A 21,172-nucleotide genomic window follows, 5' to 3' on the forward strand; every position below is an offset into this window, starting at 1 on the left:
AAAAATTGGTCAACTTTTCTTTTTCCTCTTATCATGCCACACACATACATGGTGTAAATGTGTAGATTGTTTTTTGTCTGTTTTTTATTATGTCTTTTTGAAAGTCTGAATAATGTTTTAGTTATTTAAATGCATTAGAGAAATCATACCAGAAGAGGTTTTATCCTTCAGTGGAGCTAATGATACAGCACAGAAGTAGTTCAATTCTAGATAATAAGTAGCATCCTTTTTGTTAGAAAATATTTTGAAGAATAAGGTGCATGTAACACCTTTACTTTCAGCTTGCTGTTTAAGTCTTAAGCTACACTGCTCAACTACTGAAGCTGCTTTTTTTTCCCTTAAGTCTAGCTTATGTGCCAGGACAGTTGCTACATCAGCAGCTTTCCCTAAGGCCGAGTTACTTTGTATACAGGAAAAGACAGGAGGAAAAAAACCAGCCTTGTTGTCTGCTGTTAAGCCTTCAAAGACATGTGATTTGAGGGTGTTTCAGACACCTTCAGAACGGTAGTTTCTCCGTCTGCTTTGAGCTGCGTAAATCATGAATTTGGGAAGGGCCATGGAAGGATAAAGAGCTGCTGTGAGTGAACTGTGGGGAGTGCAAAAACTGAGCTGGAATATACCGAGGAGGAACCGTCGTGGGCACTTGAGGTGGTGAAGGTCCTTAGCAGGAAGGCCAGAACTTGCCTCTGACTGTGAGTTTGTGCCAGTTTGTGACTGAGGGATCTGCTTCCAGGATCAATTGGATGTTGGGCTGAGGGATGTGGTTTAGTGGGAGCTATTGGTAATAGGTGAACGGTTGGGCTGGATGATCTTTAAGGTCTTTTCCAGCCTTGGTGATTTTATGATTCCGTGCTTGTTTGCCAAAGCTGAACAGCTGGCAGTTATCTGGTTCTTGTCCTCTCTTGTGGCAGTTATTTGAAGGGCCTGATCTGTGAACTGTATTTGGATTAATCCACACTTTTCTGGCTATGGTTCCTTAAATAAGTTAAGCAATTTTCCCCCCTTCCCTTCCCATCTTTCCCCCCCCCCCCCCCCCCCCCCCAGTACATTCTTAGAAGTGAATCTATTTCTCTCTCTCTCTGCAAACTCTCGTATTGGTTATGATACTTTAACAGCAGGACTCTCTTATGAAACTGGGCTCTTATGAAACTGGCTTGAACCCACAGGTCACTAAGAATGCTGTAGTCAGTGTTTTTTTTTGTCTGTTGGACATGTATTTCTGTGTTAAGGAGTGTGTAAGACTCAGAAGATGAAGTAGTGGCAGCCCCTCTGCTGTTAATTGGTGCGAACATGGCAGTAAGAAAACCCTGGTAAGAAATCATTCCCTTTGAATGATGAGTTGTTTTCCTCATAGAAGTTATGGGATGGTTTTGATGCAAAGAGTAAGGGTAAGAGGTCTTTTTGTGGGGTTTTTAATTATTTGGGTTTTGTTGTTGTTGTTGTTTGTTTGTTTGTTTGTTTGTTTTGTATGTGCTGTATATACAGTGGATCCAGAATTAATGAAGCCCAACTAACCAAAGAAGGATTAAGCTTCGGTACAATTTAAAAGCACAAATGAGAATATTATAGAAACCTGAATTATACGCATTATAATCTCTGCGATCATCTGTGCCCCCACTTTTTTCCAAATAAATGAGTCCTTATAGCTGTAGAAAGAACTACCTTAAAACCAAGTGTATCAGGTATTTGTTAGCCCGTATCTATATGCTCTTAAGCTTCTATTTGCTTTAGATATAAATGAAGCTTGCTATTTAAACATAGCATTTCTGTATCTAAGATGTAGAGGAGAAAGAATGAAAATATGCAAATGTTACAAAAATTATACTGTGTAAAAAGAAAGCTGTTGCATGTATTCCAAACCAAAATGACAATTAAGTAGACATTAGGCCCAATATTAAATGTAATCCTGACTCATAGTGGAAAAATGGCCACAAGACAGTAACATCAAGAAAACAGTGAACCGCCCTAGAAAGATCTATTTCTATTAGGGAAGCAACAATGAATATTGTGATGCACAGGTATTCTTGTTACTTTTCAGTACCTGCTAAATGTGCACCTTCAGGAAAATGCTGTCATTTGAAAATAAAAGCCTATAAGAAAACAAGTCACAGTGTTTAGAATTTTGTAGGAAATTTCACAAGACTGTATGTATTAATGCGCTTTTATCTGAAGCCAAAGGATACCGGTTTTAATATCTCATACAGAGTTTACTGTATTGGAGGCAAAAGGGGGACACTGGCTGTCACCCCAAAGATCCCTGAAATACCAGGCCATCCCGGTAGAGCAGGGTGATGTAGAAATAATTGTAACTAATATTGTCTACCCAGTATCATTCCTGGACAACCAGTGTTACACGACTGCTTTGAAACAAGTGAAGCTGAGCATTCCAGCCAGTCACACACAAGGAAAACATCACGATGTAAATGTACCGATGGCTGTTATATGTTGTAAAGGACATTGGTAAAGTAACACTGTACATGAAACAGAAAATTAGACGATTGATCAGGTGGCAGAACAGGCAGGTGAAGAAGGCTTCAATTCCAGGTGGTTAACTTAAAATCTCTGAACCCAAGTCAAAACCTGTAAAATACTCTGAAGAGGACAGGAGACAATTAATGATTTAGAAGGGAAGAGAGCGAGCTGACAGAGGGGCACGTGCCCAGATGGACACAGGGCCGTGTTATGCTGGGGCTGCATGCACTTCACTTTATTAGACATACCTGGTTTATATCCTAACAGGCTTTGGAGTTTGATTCTGCAAGGCATGAGAATGAGGAAAATCAAAGGAAACAGCGTGTGAAGATCATGTATTTGGTGTTCCACAATAAAATTGCATTCCTTCATGTTTTTCATTTTGTTGCTAGAGTAAAAGCCTTGAAAATCTTGTTTTCTCTGGAGAAGTAACTCTCTGCTGGAGGCCGACAAAACAGTAGAACATTTTTCAGCGTATTTCATAAAATACCAAACTTGATGTTTGTAATTAGCCTTCATGGTGAAAAATGATATGTCGTCCGGTTCACCTGTGTACCACTTGGCCTTATTGTTCTATGTATGTATACAGTACAGCTCAATTTCCCTTTAAGAGTAAATAAATAAAGGCAGAATAAAAATGTCTGGAGGGAAGCACTTTGTCACATACCTATGAAGAACTGGGGAAGCCTGCAGCGATTTCTAGCATCACAGGTCACTCTTTTTTCACATACATGTATTATCTTATGCATTGTTTTTTCTTTAGTTTTTTTTTCTCCTGTGGTTAAATGCTGGTAACAAAGCTCACAAGTGGCTGCATTTTGTTCAATGTGATATTTTTCTGTGGACTAACTAAGCTGTTCTTCAGATACACTCACAACCTGTCTTTTAGATGAGTGAAAATGGCAACATTTCTCCTGCACCACAAGAGAGCATTTGTCCAATAGTTCTTTTAAATGGCACGGTACTAAGTAAGCAGTAAAATAGATGACTGTCACCGAGAATAAAACCAAAGTAATGGCAATTTTACAATGGGAATTCTGATTCTTCACTTAATTTTCCTTGTTTGAAATAAAGGTACCTTATTCCATCTCGTTTCCTTAGGGATAGTACCTTCATGTATTGCCAGCTTTCTCTGAGCTATTTCCAACAGAGAAACAAGTCTCTCAGTTTGAACAGCGCATCAGATAACCGGCCCTGCGCAGACCCGGAAACTATTGGATATATTCACCTCGCACACTTCCAGGCAGCTCGGCCGCTGCCGCTGCCCATTCCCTTATGTTGGTATTAGGGCTCCTGCCCGTTAAGCAGCCACTTGTGTTCCGATTGCCGCACGAGCCTGGAAGCCGGGACTGGAGAGCCGCACGGGGGCGTATATCCCACAGCATCGGAGAATTGGGTCAACTTTCACTTCTCCCGGGATCTCTCTTTTAATGGTTTTCCAGGGACAACACGAATTTCCAATTCACTGTATTTAAAGTCTCAATGTAATAGAAATTTTTTATGGTAAATTATGACATTTTGGCCCTCACCTGGGCAATATGAGGGACCCGAAGCTTCACTTAGTGTCTTGATTCTAGCAGAGAATCTTGTGGAGACGATAAGGAATTATGTCATTAAATGTAAACATGTTTTACATCGATTCAAATGCGTTCCACTCTGGGTGAGAGCGCAGGAAAGTTGGCTTTAATGTCACTTAAAATACAAAGAAACAGATTTATGTTTTTGCTAAAAGTCAGGGTTACAGTATAAGTGGTTTTTATTTATTTACTTATTTATTTATTTAAATCAATGTTGAGATATTTTCTCAGATGTCCGTATGTGATATAAATGTTTTTCTGTTTTACAATGTTTCCGTTTGTACGGCAATTTGATCAAACCGTGTCATCATTCACGAATTAGGAATAGCACCGAGTAACAGCCTGTGACCCGGGATCTGGATTATTTTGTGAGCGGAGCTGCCGGTGAAAAGGAATGTAAGAAAGGACAGAAAGAACCGCGTTGCGGTACAAGCAGGATTGTACAGAGCAGCAGCTACGGATCGAGATAAGGACTTCACAGAGCAGCGGCTGCGGAGCAGGAAACACAGCGTGAGAACCGAGGACACCTCTAGGAAAAGAATGAACGGCTCGCAGCTTTGAAGGGGGGTTTTAGGTTTGTTACTGCGGTAGTTTTCCTCCAATTAGCGAGTGTGTTTTTCAAGCACCCTCATCTGTCTGCTGTCAAATTATGGCTTTTCGGGCAATAAAGCGGAAGCTTGTTTATCACTCATACAGAGTCGGCTACCCGTTTCCCTACGCTTAGTTTGGCGGCGTTTCTCCGCCGGCAGAACCGGACGGGGATACGACAAGAGTGACACGGAGCGGGGGGATCGTGAAGGTCGGAGACGGAGACGCGCCACGGCGGAGCGGGCGACCCGCACCCAGATAATGCACCCGAGAGGAGTCACTTCATCCAAAGGACCGCCGCCCACGGACGAGCGGCCGCCGAATCGGGTACACCCCAAAGGGACGGCAGCGTACAGGGGACACACAACGGAGCAGGAAAAAGGAGGGTGAGACGGAACGGCGCGGGGCCGGTTCCTTTAACCTGTCGCAAGTTGTTTCCGACGATCTTTTGCTGTTTCTCACTTCTAGCAGCGGGGTGCGAAAGGAACTCCGGAGCACACGGGCCCCGCTCGTGGGACGTGACACGGCAGCCGCCGGGAACGCCGCAGGACTCGGCCCGTCGTCCCGCAAGCGGCCGCGGCACGGCGCTATAGGGCGGCTCCCGGCCGAGCTTGGCCCCGTGTGGCCCGTCTGTTTTGCCCCGAAAGCGGAGCGCCGTGCCCATTGCTATCTCTCTTCTCGCTCCGGCAACGTTTATATCTCACTGCCTCGTCTTTTTAATTTGTTTCGTCCGGCTACTTTAAGAATCTTTGGATCAAATGTTACGCAGTAACCAAAAGAACACTACGGTGACGCACGTGAGATACTGAGATAACTGCTCCCTCACGTCACAGATGTGCTGATAGAGTGGTCTTCCTGAGCTGCTGTGTAGTTTAGTTGTTACTCGGAGCTTAGGAAAGACAGTTTGGGGCATATTATACATATTATATATATTATACGTATTATACATATTATATATTATACACATTATACATATTGTATATATTATACACATTATACATATTATAGATATTGTATATATTATACATATTATATTTATTATACGTATTATACATATTATACATATTATATATATTATACGTATTATACATATTATATATTATACACATTATACATATTGTATATATTATACACATTATACATATTATACATATTATACATATTACATATGTATCACATCTGCATGAAGCTTAAGCAATACCGTAAGGTTTTAAGTTCTCTAAATCTGTGCTTATGCAACAATTAAGCTGGAATAAAGCTACAGCCTGAAATGAGTGTGATGGACGATGCTGCTCGTGCGGAACAAGTGAATATCCCAGCGGTACCGAGACGGCATCTTTGTTCCACAGCCTCCACGCAGGGCGTGCGTGTATTTCCCCCCAGAAACTGACAATGTCAGTAAAACAGGACCCGTACTGATTCGGTAGTGCCCAAACTTCATCCCGACACAGCCGGGAAATGGTTTGCAAACACCGGATGCTTTCAGCGACTGGGATTTCAGATACGTTTCTAGCAGGGCTTTCTCCCCTCCCCGTGAAAACAGACTCGCGTTCCCCTTTAACAACTCATTGATTTATTTAACAATACAAATTTCTTTCTACTGTATGTTTTAGCTGAGAGAACTTGAGAAACAAAATTAGGGAAGGAACAGTGGAGAGAAAACACGACATAGTCCTTCACTGTCTACTCTGTCACAGAAGGGTATCAGCACAACCCCCGACCCATAGCTTACGATAATAAGGAGGTCCTTTGTGAGAACTGCAGCCCAGGAAATAGGGAGAAGAAAAGTGTTACCCAAAAAATATTATTATGTTTTTAATTATTATTTCCTACTACTCAAATCAGTAATTGTTTATTTTGTCAGCAAATATTATGTTCACAAGCCGAGTCTGTTTTTCTCAGGACAGAATCATAAAGCGATCTGTCTCCCCGTTCTTTCGGTGTCAGAGATTTCCACCTTTAGCTCTCGATGAAGAGGGGCACCGAGAGAACGGCCAGACGGGAGCGCGTCCTTTAGCCGCGGCCAACTCACCGCAGCATCAGCAACCATTCACAGACACTCAGCCACTTCACTGGAAAGAAACTGAGCAATCAAATGTAGGTTTGAGATTTGCTCTAGTCGTTATACAAGCCAGTTCACTTTTAGGTACTGCCAGATAGAACAGATCCGCGCTTCTTGTCATTTGTCTCTGTTAGAGTAAGTAATAGGTAGCAGTTAAAGCAGTCCAGATCAAAAACCACACGTTAGGGTTTCGTAATTTGGTTGATGTTGCTATTCGACATCAGAGCACAGTGTGGGATAACGGGAGTTAAGGGGACATTTCTTTTTTTTTTTTATGCGGACCGCCTTCATTGGGCCGGGGGGTGGGGTCAACGGGGGGGAGGTCGGGACGGGGACGGGGTTTTTTATCGCTCGGTTCCCCGCGAGGAGACGGCGCGGTCGGAACTTCCCCCCTCCGACATCCCGCCGGTGAGATTGGGACTCGGTTTTCTCCTTGTTGAAGCTCTCTCGTTATTGTTTAGTGATATTGGGTTTATTAAACTGCCTTTCGTTCTCAAATCATTCCCTTGCCGCGCCGCACCGCGCAGTTCGAGAAGGGAGGTGCCTTTGTTCCTTGTCTCCCTGCGTTTGTTCCCTCTGTCACGGAGCGAGCTGTAAAGAGAACTCCGTGACACCACGTCAGTGCTCCGCTCTTAACTTAGGAACGGCTTACAGTGTGTATGCAGTCATACACGGTGATTGTTTAAAAAAAAAAAAAAAGAAAAGAAAAAAGAAAAGAAATGAAAAAGAAAAGAGAAAAAAAAAAAAAAAAGGAAGAAAAAAAAAAAATTGGCTCAGCTGGAAGCCGTGATTGAACACCTGGTGGGAAGGCAGGGCCAACCCAGGGGAGCTCAGGTGTACCCAATACAGATTAGTGACGGGAAGGGGTGGAGCCAGGATCCACCGCCTCGCAGATCTCATTTTAGGGTCGGCGGTGGAGGTGAGAGCATCTTACTTGTGATCGTGGTTCTGTAGAGGTTTTCTGAAGGTAAGCGGCTTTTTTTCTTTGCTTCTGCATCTGTGGCAGCTCCCGCGTTTGGGCTCGCTGTCGTTTGTTGCAGCCCAGGACTTTGTTGTGCCGCTCTTACTGTTGTGCTTTGTATCACGTAGCATTACACACACACAGACCACGTAAAAGGCAAGTCCCTCTCATGTTTATAATCTCCTCGCAAGTGCTAGAAGCCTGCAATGAGGCCTTTTTTCCTCTGAAATAAATTAACCCGATTCCCTCAACTTTTTTTGTTAGGAGAGGCAGTACCAACTGGTGAAATAGGTTTTCTATCTATGAATTTGTTTGACCCATTCTTGTGTGCTTTTGCAAAGCTAGACAAGTTTATAGGATTTCATGTCTGGGGAAACTTATTGAGAAGTGCATAGGAAACTGGTAATCACAGACCGAACCTGTGATTAAGCACCCGAGGCAATTGTCGGGTCAGCTGTGGGAACGTGGGTGGAGGCAATTCAGCTCGACTCCACCTGTCCTAGATTTCATTTAAGGGCTGACCACCACTAAGGCAGCATCTCTTTTGGAGATGGCTCCTTCGTGGTGTTTGTGTGACGAGCTTCAACATTTTCCATCTAGACCGAAGGCCTCTGAATTGGTGAGTTTTTTTCTATAATCTCTGGCTATATTTTTCCACCATTCTTGTACTATTTCCAGCTGTACATTACTATTGTTGCATTATTGTAGTGTTCAAGAAGGATAAGCAATTTATCTTCCCTCAGGGAAGCAGTTCTATCTGATGTCTGCAAACAAGACAATTTCAACATCTTATAAAAATCATAAAAGTTTATTATTAAAAAAAATTTAAAAAAAAATAAAAAAAGGGGTGGGGGGTGTGAAAGAGCCAGAACAAAACACACACACATACAAAATAAGCCAAAAATAAAAAGAAAAAGAAAAAAGACAAGAAAACCAAAGTAAGACTTGTTGAATGAAGATTTGTGAAGAGGTTTTATTTTAATGCCTCAGCTAGGAACAAAATAAATTACATACACCTTCAAAATGACTTGACAGAGGTTAACATATTGCTTTAGTGTGACTAAACATAAAACAACACTCTGTGACTGATGGTGCTATTTTGGGAAGTCTTGAGACTGGTGACCTGGAAAGTCTGGGGCACATCTAATAAAATTTGAAAAGACAGTGTGTCTCAGTCTAAATAGCTTATACTGTAAGCAGTAATATTTGCATGACTGTAAGGGAACTGCTGAGTCAGGGCCCCAACCAGCCAGAGAGCACCTGGAAGAAGAGATGGGGTCAGGCTTGGGAGAGCAGGTGAAGAGGATTCAGCCAAGCTGAATTCAGCTGGATTCAGCTCCGCCTCTCTTAAGCTTCATTGAAAGGCTGACCCCCACCGAGGAAGGATCTCTTTTGGGAGATTCCTCCTCTGCAGAGTTATTGTGTGAGCCAATATAATCTTTGGAGACAGATGAGCATTCTTCTTCTAGGGTCATGTTCTCTGCAGCAGACCGGTGCAGTTACAAAGATGAATTCTAAAGCATTGCTCTTCCCTTACTTTTTTTCTCCTTCTTCTGCTGGCTTTTTTTTTTTTTTTTTTTTTTTTTTTTTTGTGCATTGAGTCCTTAAGAACCTACAAACTGCAGAGGAAGCCTAATGCAGGTAAAGTAGCTTAACTCCTCCTATTGTCCTTGTAATGTGTTTTTTTGTTTTTTGTTTTGTTTTTTTCTAATTTTAAAGAAAAAAAAATCCTCTTAGTCTGACATTAATTGCATGGGTATGGGGGTAAAGGCTTTACTTCTCTGCTCAGTTACCTAGATTGGTGTGGAAGTGAGATTAGTGTGGATGTAATTACCACAGGTGAGCATAGATAGTGGAAAAGGTTTTTTTTCTCGCTGTCTGATGAAGGTTTATTACTCCACATATACAATTATAGGACAAAAGTTAGGTTAGATTTTTAAAGCTGCTCACTGTCTAATGCCATTTGTTCTTGCTTAGCTCCCGCACACTAAGGGATGAGGGCTTTTGTTTCTGATTTATCATAAAATTAAAAAAGAGAAAGGAAGTCCCTTTTTGTCTTTGCTGGCTGAGGGATACAATTGTACAGTCTGGGCCTCTAGTTAAAGTGACTGGGTAGGGAGAGCAGGTAGCTCTGTTTGGAAGGGAAGACAGTGCAAGGACTGGTTTCTATGAATGCAGGCACTTAAGAAACATATTATGACCCCCCAGAGGAGTGTGAAAGGTGGTGTGTCAGTGTTATTTTTTGTGTGTGTGTTTGGGGTTTTTTTTGGCAGTTTTAGGCTTGTATAGCTGCAACCCAAAGTTGTTGTTCAGCCATTATGCATAATAATATTGTTAGTATGTAGAAAATGTGATCAGTGAAATGATACAGATTGTAAAACTGTTCAAGTTCAGGGTAATTCAACAGGTTTTATTCCATTCCACTATTAGAACAATACATCCATTAACCTCAGCTGTCTAATACATTAAGTCAATAAATGGCTGTTATATTAACAGAACATAATTAAAAGACAACAATAATGTTCTGAGGCAGCATCCAAAGAAGGGCTCAAACTCCTTCCATTCAACTTAGCTGAAAGGGAGCATTTGCAAGGTGGGGTCTCCTTTTCCCAGGCAGCTTTTCTGTTTCTTAGGTCAAAGGAGGTACAGGTTGGAGATGAAGAAAAAGCTCACTCTAAGGAAGGCTGAGATATCAGAACAGGCTTCCTCGAGGCAGCAGTCACAGCCCAGGGCTGACCCACTTAACAAAGTGCTTGGATGCAGCTCTCATCTTGCACAGTTGAAGTCAGGGCAATCTCACATAGAAGTAGGAGTCGCATGTCCATTCCAACCAGGTTGGCTTTCTATAAACAAAAAGACATTTAATTAGTGAGTTTGCTTATCCATAAAGTTTCTCTCAGTAATATACTTTTTAGACATCCCTATTTAAAATAACACCCCATTCTGTTTATCTCAGAGAGCAACACCACAATTGCCTACCACCATAATAAGGAATTAGTGAGTAAAATTACCCTGTAACCCATCAAAACTGTGCTGCAGTTTAGTCACTAGTGTTTGAGTTACATACAATGCTGCTTCATTAAATTTCTCCCTTGAATTACCCACAAGTTTCACTTTAGTGGCAGCACCAATAGATCCTTAGCTAATTGCAAGTGAAACCAATTAATAATTACATACTCTCATAGAGATAGAAATGCTTGTGTGTAGTATATTCATGTATGGCAGAACCACAGTGCAGTTCTATTACTTTTGTTAAAGCACACAATGCAGAGCATGATGCATTTCTATTGTTAAGTTTGTATAGTTAAAGTTAACTCTCAGCATGTGACAAAGGTTCACAGGCACTAACTTCAATGTTGGACTTAAAGGGTCACGCATTGAAGCACTAGCTCAGTTTACCTAGTGAGAAAGCAGAGATTGTTCTCAGTGAGCTCTTTTTTAAAACAAAAAAATAAAACAAGTTTGGTTTTTTTTTTCTTTATTTATTGTAAAACAAGGCAGTCACTGAGCCATACTGAGCTCAAGAAACAATTCTATCTGGAAATACAGCTACAACAACACAAACACTGGCAACACAGTCAGCCATTACACTGCACAAAGCAAGTCTGCTGCACAGTACCTATGCCATAGGTAACTTGTAAAAATATTTGTTATTGATTGAAGTCTCACTTTGTCTTTTACAGGGCATGCAGTGCCAAAGAGCCAATCACTTCAGGGATCATCCCTCTTCCTCTTCACATTCCCCAAGATGAAAACCTTCAGCGGCAAACGAGCGAGGCCAACACACAGAAAGAGACCGCACACCCACATCTTTGTGAGGTATGTAAGGAATTACTGTTTTAAGTTAGAGACAGACAGGTATCCACTCCACCACAAACCCTCAAGTGAGCTAAGCCTAGTCCTTCCCCTACAGGGCAGATAGTCTCAGGCATCTCAGATCCCACAGGCAACGCAGAACAGTAGCACTCACATCAGAAATAATCCCACCAAAGAGCCTTCAGGAGCCAATAATTCTGCAAAAAGGAATTATCACTCACTTAGTTACCAGTATTTTAGAGGTAGGCATTGAAATAATAATAGAATTTTATCCTGAAGGCATCCTTCACAGTCTTGCTCTAGTGAGAAGATGAAGCAGGAGACAAGCAATTGAGGGAGAGCTAGCTTTTCACTATTTAAATCCAGATCTTTTTAAGTCCCCCATCTAGCAATTCGGCACATTGTACAGGGGGCACACTCTTACATACCAAGTAGAGTGTACTGTATCTGCCCAAAGAGATAGCTTAATTTTTTATATATATATATATAAATCAGTTGTCCTCAGAGAGCTCTCAGAACAGCTTTTACCAGCATTTCCATTTATTTCCCCATTTGGTTATGTTTTTTCTTGCCAAGAAGAAATGACAATAAAGCCCTAGAGAGCATAATAGCAGCTTCCCTCCTTCATAATCACTCAGCCTACTTAGAGCATTGATAGTGAAAACCACCCATAGCACACACAGGACCAACATATGCGGCGAGCAGCTCAGTCTAGCTCACCTCCAGCCACTTCCCCAAACCTTAGTAACCAGGAAATTCCCTGTACCACCTAAGGTATAAGGCCAGAGCCATTCCAAAGAGATCTTACCTGATGCTTGTAATAAAGTCATCTTCTTCAGCAGGATACAGAACCCAGCTTCTCTTCTCTCCAGCTCATTCCTGCAGGACCAAGACCACCACCACCAAGGAGTCATCACCACCCAGGAGCCACTCCAAGTCCCACGGAAGACCCCTTCACCATGGATGGGCTTACCCCATCACAGCCCCTCTCAGGAGGAGCCCCAAGGGGGACAGGGGGACTTAGCCTCCCACCACACTCAGGGGGGTGGAGGGAGTCTCAAAGGGGGCAGGGGAGGGCCAAGGGAGGGCTAAGGGGGCAGGGGAGGGCCAAGGGAGGGCTAAGGGGGCAGGGGAGGGCCAAGGGAGGGCTAAGGGGGCAGGGGAGGGCCAAGGGAGGGCTAAGGGGGCAGGGGAGGGCCAAGGGAGGGCTAAGGGGGCAGGGGAGGGCCAAGGGAGGGGCCCCAAGGGGGCAAGGGGAGGGGCCCCGGGGGGGAGGGCCGAGGGAGGGGCCCCCAAAAAAAATGCAACTGACATGCCCACCCTCCCGCCAAAAAAAAAAATATATCTCTTTAGAGATAGTGCAAAATCCGGCCTCCAGCACCATTACAAGGGGGAGAACACAACTCAGACTGAGACTAGACTCAGCCTGAGTTGTGTTCTCCCCCAGAAAAAAAACAAGAAAAACTTAGAAAATAAAAATAAATTTCAAAAAAACTTAAACTTTATAAAAAACAAACTATAAAAAGTCACAAAAAAAACAAGAAAAAACTAAACCAACTAAGAAAAACCACCAAGAACCAAAAACCAACTACAAAAAACCACCAAGAACCAAAAACCAACTACAAAAACCACCAAGAACCAAAAACCAACTACAAAAACCACCAAGAACCAAAAACCAACTACAAAAACCACCAAGAACCAAAAACCAACTACAAAAACCACCAAGAACCAAAAACCAACTACAAAAAACACCAAGAACTTAATTTAAAAAACCAAAACTACACAAACTTACTAAAAAAACCTACCACAGAAAACCAATTGCTAACAAAGACCAACAAATTACTAAAAAACCAACTACTAAAAAACTACAAAAACCAACAACTTACTAAAAAACTAAGAAAAACCACAAAAAAGAGCTTTAACAAACCAACTACCAAAAACCAACACATTACTAAAAAACCAACTACACTAACTTAAAATAAAACCAACTTAAAGCCAAACCATCACGCTCCAAAAAAAAAAAACCAAAAAACCAACAAACCACATAATCCCCTGACAGCCAAAGGCAACACACCCCGAACGACTCAAAGACACCCACCTGACTCCACGCAGACGCATCCAGACCGTGCCGACTCTGCTCCTCAAACTGCTGCTGAGGGGATGCTGCCACAGCCGGGCCGCGGGGTTCGCTCGTCCTCGCTGCCGAATGCTCCGCTGCAGCGCTCAGCCTGGAATAAAAGCAGCAAAACGTGACATCCGGAACGTGCTGTCCCGACACCGTGCCGCCAAAGGAAGGGGACGCCTACCGGCCGCTGTCACGCCGCCTGTCCTTCTCGCCCTCCCTCAAGGCTGCTCTCACTCGCGCTGTCCTTCCGTCCTCGCCCGCCTGGCCTGGAACAAAGACCGAAAACGACGGGACGCCAAGCTCTTCCATACTCGCTTCTGCCGGCTTCCTCGGCACGCCTGGGCTTAGCTCATTACGATCCAGGGAGAAAGACGCTAAGGGGTTACCCTTATTGCTCTCTTCTGCTATCTCTGAGGTGCTTACCGTGAGGGCAGGGCTACTGACTAGTCTCTTCTCACTGGTGAAGAGATGACAAAAAAAGACCTCCCAAAAAAAGACCTCCGCTTGCCACCAGGTACCTTTAGGCTGGAAGACAAAAAACAGCTACTTTACGCAAAGGACAGTTCAACGCTGGAATAGGCTCCCAAGGGAGGTGGTTGACTCCACGCCCTGGGATCTGTTCGGAAGCCCTTTGGATGTGGTGCTCCAATAGAAGATACTTACTGCCTTACGTCTTCCCGGTCTAATCCCGAACTTCACCGTATCGCCCGCGAGCCCTTCGTAGACCGGGAATACGAGCTCCGGCAGCGCCTCGACTGGGGTGAGGCGCCCCGGGGCTCCCCTGCTTCTTCCTTCATCCTTAGGCAGAGCTCAGGGAGTTCCGGAAAAGAACACGGTGATCCTCAACGGCGGTCCGGTCGTGCGAGCCGTGCCGCCGCGTCTCCCTGATGGGAAAGAGATCGCGCTCCTGAAGACACAAATAAAGGGCAGGGAGTGAATCTAAAAAGGCCGAAAGGCGGCCTGACAAGAAACCCCAGAACAAAGAGCTTACCTAGCGGCTTCTGAACGCTCGCCGCTTCGGGCTGACGAGAAGCTCGGCCTGAAAGAGAAGAAAACTTGTTTCAGCAGCGCTTTGCGTTGCCTCGCCTTCCCAGCCGCCCCGAGGCTGGAACAATACGGCCCCGTCCCGCTCGCTCCTACCGATGACATCGAGAGAACCCGAAGCCCTCGATAAAAAGCCCGGAGGGGGCTGAAAGCGCCCCGGGACCCCGCTACGACTCGGAGAACGGAGCGGCGGCCCGCTCCGAAAACGGGACGGCAGCCGGGCGACGACGTTAACCCGGCTCCGAGAAGCCGGGGGAGCTCCGCGCCGACCCCGGACGGAGCGCGGCGAGAGCCCGGCGGCCTCCCGCTGCGGCCGGACGGCCCCGAACGGCTTCCCGGAGCTCGTCGCGTCCGCGGTCCCGTTCCTACCTGAACGGCTCCCCGGATCGGGCTCATCTTCACCGGGAAACGTCCCACCGCAACCTGAAACAAAACGGCACAACACAAAGAGAACGTTACAAGAAAAATCCCAAACCCAAGGACCCGTTTCAAAAGCAGCCCATCGCGGTGCTCCGCAGCCCCAGCAGAGCCCAAACCTGACGAAGAAGCGGAGCCCACGCCGACGTCCGCACTCTATGAGATCCCGGAGCCGTCTGATGGCTCCCTGCGGCCTCGGGAGGAGCTTAAGAGCCGCTCGGGCCGGAACCCGCCCCCGGCCGCCAACGAGGCGCAGCTGAGCCCGGGCGGCCGCGGCCCCGCGGCACCTGGCGGTAGTTCCCTCGTTAGCGCCGGCCGGGGGAATTGACAGCTCGACACGTGGACTGCAGATCTGATCTAAGGATCCGAATTGCACTTTCCATTCAAGTCTGTAATGCGCTTCTTGAAACCTCGTTGTGACGTACATTAATAAGTGACATCACTGTGCCTCATTCAAACGGCTCGCTTTGCGTCTCACGACGCCCTTCCGAAAAACGTCCCCGGCCTTAACGATTCCAGCGGCTTTTTCTACTCACCCTTCTTTCCCCCCTTAAAAACAAAACAAAAAAAACAAAAACAAAAACAAAAAAAAAAAACATTAGTTGAACCAGCAAAGTTTCTCTCTCAGTACCTCATCCTTTTCCTTTGTTTCCACCTGCTACTTTAGGAATGATTGGATCAAATGTTATGCGGTAGCCAAAAGAACGCTATGGTGACACACGTGAGATACTGAGATGACTGCTCCCTCACATAAAAAAAAGGACACGCATTCACATGAAACAACTAACTGATTTATTACACAATACAAACTTCTTCCCACTGCATGCTCTAGCAGAGAGAACTTGAGAAACAAAACCAGCTTTACTTTAATTCCTTTTGAAAATATAAATGTTTACAAAAAACCAAACTTCATTACAGTACATATAACAATTACACATACACACACACACAAACTACATTGAAAAAATAACACAATCATGACAAACCAACAAAAAACAAACAAAAAACTCCCCTTCAGATAATGCTAACATCTAAACAACGGCGATAGCTGTCTCCAGCCATATTATTTCATACAGACATTGTCCTTATTCAGCCTTTATTGCTAGTGTAAGTACACATGCAAACAGGTGCTTACACACACACACAGGCTGTAGGTACAACAGGGCAGCCATAGCAGGTTCAAGAAGCTCAGTGCCACCCAAGGTCACTTTATTGAGGAATTTCCATGATACAGTGGGCCAGCAGTCCACATAATTCATTAATCCACACACTACGTTCATTGCTACAAGTTTTTTTAGAACAACATAAGAACTGGCAGAAGATAGGCTGCCTGCAGGGAAATTCCTTGTGTAGTCTGATCTGGTAGAGGCTGCTTCATGTCCTGAAATTCTAGAGGCACAAATACATCTGTGCTATTTATAAAAAGACAGAGGTGGAACATCTAATATACAGATACAAAACACCCTTCTGATGATTCACTACCCACACCCAAGAAAGCGAATGATGGTAACAGCAGATAAATAATGAAAAATGAATTATCTTTATGAGAGCCCTTTAATTTTAATAGTCCACGATGGTATTAATAACATAGACAAAGACATTTTAAAAACATTACCTTGACATGCCTTATTACTTTAAGCATGTGGTTGCAATTAGGTAGAGCTTGAGCACAAGACAAGGGGATATCATATCTATTCGTGCTTCTTAGTATTAGCAGTTCTGGATTTCTGTTTAGGAGCATTTCTACAGAGACTTTTCTGACTGCATGGAGCTTACCTCATCTTCTCTGAGTTTTCATCCACTCAAAACAATAAGAGAAAGAAGCAGCTTTCTTAGGTACTACTGAAAAAACACAAAACATTATGATTTTATTGATCATTTCTAATTGTTGATCAACTTTGAACTACCTGGTATTTGAATGCAATGAAAAGACAATTCCAAATAGTAAGACATAAATCACCTCATTATAATTCTCAATTCAAATCAGTAAAAGGCAGCAAGAGAAACAAAATGAGCTGAATGACTCCTTGACAATGGGCCACAAATCCCTGTACTTAATGAAGTGCAGTTCAAAGTAATGGTGACACTTCTGTCACTTATTCGCACATAAAATATGCAATCAAAATCACAGCTTTACGGCTGCAGACAGCCTGAACCGTAAGACTAGCTGCATGGTGAATGAATGCATGCAATTTCTTAAAGCATGCAAGAGTGTGAGGCCCACTCTCTCTGCCACTGCCCACAGTGACACTTAATAGCCTGTGTTTATTGCAAGTGCAAGCTGAGTACAACCACAGCTAGATGAAGTAGCTGAACACTCACCTCTTCCTTTGGTACAGGTGCATTCTGTACAGTGCCCAGGCAAATTTAAAACTGATTCCTGTCACAAGACTTAACAGTTCCATGCATTGTGCACTTACAGTCTATATTTGGATCTGGAGAACTGCACTGGTTTCTTCATAAGGCTTTGCTGATATGCAGGCAGCAGACCCATCTCAAGCGGATAAGCTATGCGTAAGAACCTCCTTGCTGAGAGGTACTGGCACCCAGTGGTTAAGGCAGGCAGCACAAGGGATAGTGATCAAGTTGGGTTTAGACTGTAGAAAAGCAGAAGGAAAGAAACAATTAAGCAGAGATTATAAATAGCATTACTTTGACCTTGGTTTCTCCTGCAGCTGACTAAAAAGGTCTGTGCAGCAACAAGACTTTGGAATGAATGCAGTGAATTAAACTGATTAAATGCTTCTAAAGTCAGTTTGTTGATACTGGCTTCACGGAACGCTCATAGTAGGCCCTTTGTGTTTTACTTAAAGACAGAACTGGCCAGAGGTGATCTGGACAGCCTGGGGTCATCTACACAAAAACTTGCTCACCCACTATTAATGTTTTCCAATAACTGATCATCCTATTTACTGAAGGTAAGAACTACTTTGGAAGAAACAGGTCAGGCAACAGAAAAGTGCACGTCTGAGGTTTGCTATTTTACTTACCAGTCTTGAAGAAGCCCTTCTGGACAGCTGCTGTCAGTCACAGTTAGCCAATGAGCTTCAGTAGGTTTGAGCTTTTCCCAACCTATATTCTGCTCCGTAATGTTACTTGCACGGTGTGGCAGGAGCCATGCGGAAATGGCAAGGCAGAGGCTGGGAAATGGCCTCTGCTGCTGGCTGCTGCTTCATGGCATAACCTCAGCATAGTCAACTCATGCTGAGGTAGACCAAGAGAATAACATACTTTAATATGAGAATAGAGAGGTAGAAATATCCCTTTCCATGAATTTTAAACTTTACATTTATCCTTTGCCAGCTCCGTGGTTTGTTTGGTTTTTTGGCTTTTAAAAGAGAGATTAAAAGTCTCACTTTTGTCCCTGCTGATTTGTTCTTCCTGTCTTACCACTACTAACTCTGCCACAGTGTCAGAGTTGCAAATACCTCAAGAAAAATGATTCAAACCATGCTTTAATTAGCTTCAGAAAAAAACAAAAAACAAAAAACCAACCAACAAACAAAAACCAAAAAACAACAACAACAAAAAAAGCCCAAAAAACAAAAAACCCACAGCTCCACTGATTTGAGATACATGGCATGAAATTTTCTCCCAGAAATTTTGTGGGAATTAGTGAATGGTCGTTAAGTTTGCATGAGATCTTGGATAGAGAAACTTGTGAAAGCTTGATAGTACGCTTAGGCCAAATGATTTCTGATGGGAAATATTCAACTTCCTTTAGCCCCTTAGATGAAAGACTAATTTAGCACCTTCTTCACAATGGTGTTAGGCTACCCAGTTTCCAATTTTAATACAGACAAGTGTCCACAGACTTACTTAGCACACAGATAGTATCTGTTAGCAAAGAGCTTCACAGATCACATCAGTCAGCTGTAGTTTCGTCCGCTTATTAGCAGTCCCATCTGAAGAGTCTCAATCATCAGTAACTCAAACTGGAAAGGCACTAGCTGCTCCGGCTGGAAGGTCAGGGGATAAAGGATACTGTCATCTGAAAGACGATAAAGGGCAGACACTGAAAAGTACAAGCCTGAGCACTACCCATGTGGTTTGGTTCCATTCCCCAAAAATAAAAAAAGAACCCTATCAGGATGACAGCTATCTGCTAAGTAGAGATGAGGACAAATGCCACATCAGTGCAACATGAAAGGCTCTAATTGTATGCTGGCTGTACCTCTCATAGGCACTGCAAGAACCAACAGATGCTGGCAATGTGCAGTGTTCAAAGCCATGCAGAGTCAGACCAATATTGCTAATGCCAACAAATGGTCCTACACTGCTATCACCCTCACAGAAGCAGCTGGTTTCACCAACACAAATAGATGTTGGATATTGTAAGAGAAAAAGAGGCTAATGTTGACAAGTCCTTAAGGTAAGGATTATCTGTCGGATGCAGTGATTACCATAGATTTTCTCCTAAGTGATGCGGACCAATTGATGTCTCTAAATTGCATTAAGAAGAAATACATTTCCAAATGCTAAATACCAGATCCACATCTTCATACCTGCAAAGGCTTTTAAAGCAACACGCATTCAAAGGTTGATGTCAAGTACGCTTATTTGTAAAACTTTTCCATACTTTAAACTGTTTTGCTTCACAAAGACAACCAGATTTAATGCTTGCCTAATGCATTCTATCTATAAATCTCACAACTTTTCACCAAAGAAGACACATGTAGCTTTGTATATCTATTACCTAAGCACCAAGCTTATGATTTTCACAGTCGAGCGGTAACAAATCTTGCTGGACTGTCCTGAGAAATTACAGCTCCAAATCTCTCTCCCTCTATAGAATACATCTGTTTCTGCAGCAGGATTGCCAGCAGGGAGGGTCTGTCTTAATTCTCAGACACCTTTGTGGCAATATATCCAATGTAGAATCATAGAATATCCTGAGTTAGATATAGAATATTCCTGAGTTGGAGGAGCTCAATGAAAATTACAGCACATTTGCATTTCATACCATGGATTATTCTACTTACAGGAGAATAATGCAAATGAAAACAAAGGCTGTTTCTACAGAAGAGGTGATGGGAAAGCCCATCAATTACATGGGTGTCCTGGTACCAGATGTGCTGAGAATAACACAAGATAAAGAAGAGATGATTTCTGCCTCACAAAGAGGATTTGAACATCTTATACAGTGTGTAAAACACACACATATTTACTGAGGTAATGATCTATATCGCTGCAGCAACGCCACAATCAATCTTTCTGCCTTCCACTCTGCCTGAAAATATCTTTATTTACTGCTAAACTCCACATCCAACACAGGGCTTTGCATTGACAGTAAAGAATTGGTCACATCAGAGACAGACAAATCGGCTGTTCAGGGCTTTTATCCCAGCTTTCTCACTGCAGTCACAGGCCATGCTTACACGTGAGGCATATACCTGAGGCATGGTATTTCAAGCCCAGCTCACAGCCATTCACACAGTGCACATCTTATCTTGTGTATGCTGCAGAGCAGACTGCAACACCACCACTCACTGGTGACTGAAGAACAGAGTCAGGACCCCTCATCCCCATGAGCTGAGCAGTATGTGGCACAGCTGAGCTCTGGAGCTCTATAACACCACTGCTGTCACACAGGGTTTCTCTGTCAGCACAGAGCAGGCACCGTGAGCTCCGGGTGAGAGTGGCCTGCAGCCAGCCAAGGGGACGGGACTTGAAGGCTGCAGCTGCCTTTCAGTGCCATCTTTGTGCATCTTTACACTGCAGCACGCTTGAACTCCTGTGCCTGGATTCACTCTCAATTACACTGACAGCACCGATGAAAACACATCACACCATCTATTCCTTTTGGGTGCTGTGGTTACAGAGCTGTGCGAGTCTGCAGGCCCACGTGAAGGAGGGACGCTAAGTTGAAGCAAACTCTCTCCCTGCATTTTAGCTCCAGCACCGTGTACAGCAGCTTGCTTTAGAAGCACGGGGCTGGAGCTTCAGAATTCAGCCTCACTTCGCACGTCTGTTGTGTCAAAGGATGCTGGAAACTCCATCAAAATAACCTCTCCTTTTTCCACGCGTGTTTCAGGTTGCAAACCCCGACATCGGCCGCACAGCGGCACTACAGCCCCCGGTTGTGCCCCGCCGCCCCGCCCCGGCTCCAC

At 43.8% G+C, this 21,172-nt stretch overlaps 1 protein-coding gene and 1 long non-coding RNA gene across 13 annotated transcripts; one reads left to right on the forward strand and one right to left on the reverse strand.

Annotated features, from left to right (window-relative positions):
- The first annotated feature begins 7,591 nt into the window (after window positions 1-7,591).
- Window positions 7,592-12,642, forward strand: LOC146760634 (uncharacterized). Of its 2 annotated transcripts, none has more exons than XR_014946325.1 (3): window positions 7,592-7,666; window positions 11,344-11,479; window positions 12,349-12,642. It is a non-coding gene; the product is annotated as an uncharacterized LOC146760634 (long non-coding RNA). The 2 variants fall into 2 exon arrangements; XR_014946326.1 differs by having other exon boundaries at window positions 7,601-7,666; window positions 12,319-12,533.
- Window positions 10,044-21,168, reverse strand: LOC116653553 (uncharacterized). Of its 11 annotated transcripts, none has more exons than XR_014946320.1 (12): window positions 18,053-21,168; window positions 17,483-17,659; window positions 16,839-16,904; window positions 15,182-15,611; window positions 15,015-15,068; window positions 14,593-14,640; window positions 14,265-14,485; window positions 13,783-14,126; window positions 13,575-13,704; window positions 12,324-12,355; window positions 11,330-11,470; window positions 10,044-10,503 (listed from the first exon to the last, which is right to left on the reverse strand). XR_014946320.1 is itself a non-coding variant. In XM_085548189.1 (10 exons), the coding sequence occupies exons 8-10, from the start codon at window positions 13,908-13,910 to the stop codon at window positions 10,402-10,404; spliced, it is 360 nt and encodes a 119-aa protein (XP_085404315.1). In that variant the 5' UTR covers window positions 13,911-14,126; window positions 14,265-14,485; window positions 14,593-14,640; window positions 15,015-15,068; window positions 15,182-15,611; window positions 16,839-16,904; window positions 17,483-17,659; window positions 18,053-21,168; the 3' UTR covers window positions 10,044-10,401. The 11 variants fall into 11 exon arrangements, 2 of the variants coding, with proteins under 2 accessions (XP_085404315.1, XP_085404316.1); XR_014946319.1 differs by having other exon boundaries at window positions 12,285-12,355; XR_014946318.1 differs by having other exon boundaries at window positions 11,330-11,673; window positions 12,285-12,355.
- Window positions 21,169-21,172: the final 4 nt, after the last annotated feature.

The sequence above is a fragment of the Coturnix japonica genome, chromosome 5, assembly GCF_054131305.1.
Source record: "Coturnix japonica strain WE chromosome 5, WE-NBRP24, whole genome shotgun sequence".
In the NCBI taxonomy this organism is placed as follows: Eukaryota; Metazoa; Chordata; class Aves; order Galliformes; family Phasianidae; genus Coturnix; species Coturnix japonica.

What these genes read in the sequence shown, in the direction of transcription:
- LOC116653553 (XM_085548189.1), bottom strand. Translation starts at nt 13,910, where the DNA reads ATGGAAGAGCTTGGCGTCCCGTCGTTTTCGGTCTTTGTTCCAGGCCAG. An exon ending in AGGCGGCGTGACAGCGGCCG is followed by an intron (nt 13,705 to 13,782) that starts GTAGGCGTCCCC and finishes CTTTTATTCCAG; the next exon opens with GCTGAGCGCTGCAGCGGAGC. An exon ending in ATGCGTCTGCGTGGAGTCAG is followed by an intron (nt 10,504 to 13,574) that starts GTGGGTGTCTTT and finishes TTTTGTTTATAG; the next exon opens with AAAGCCAACCTGGTTGGAAT.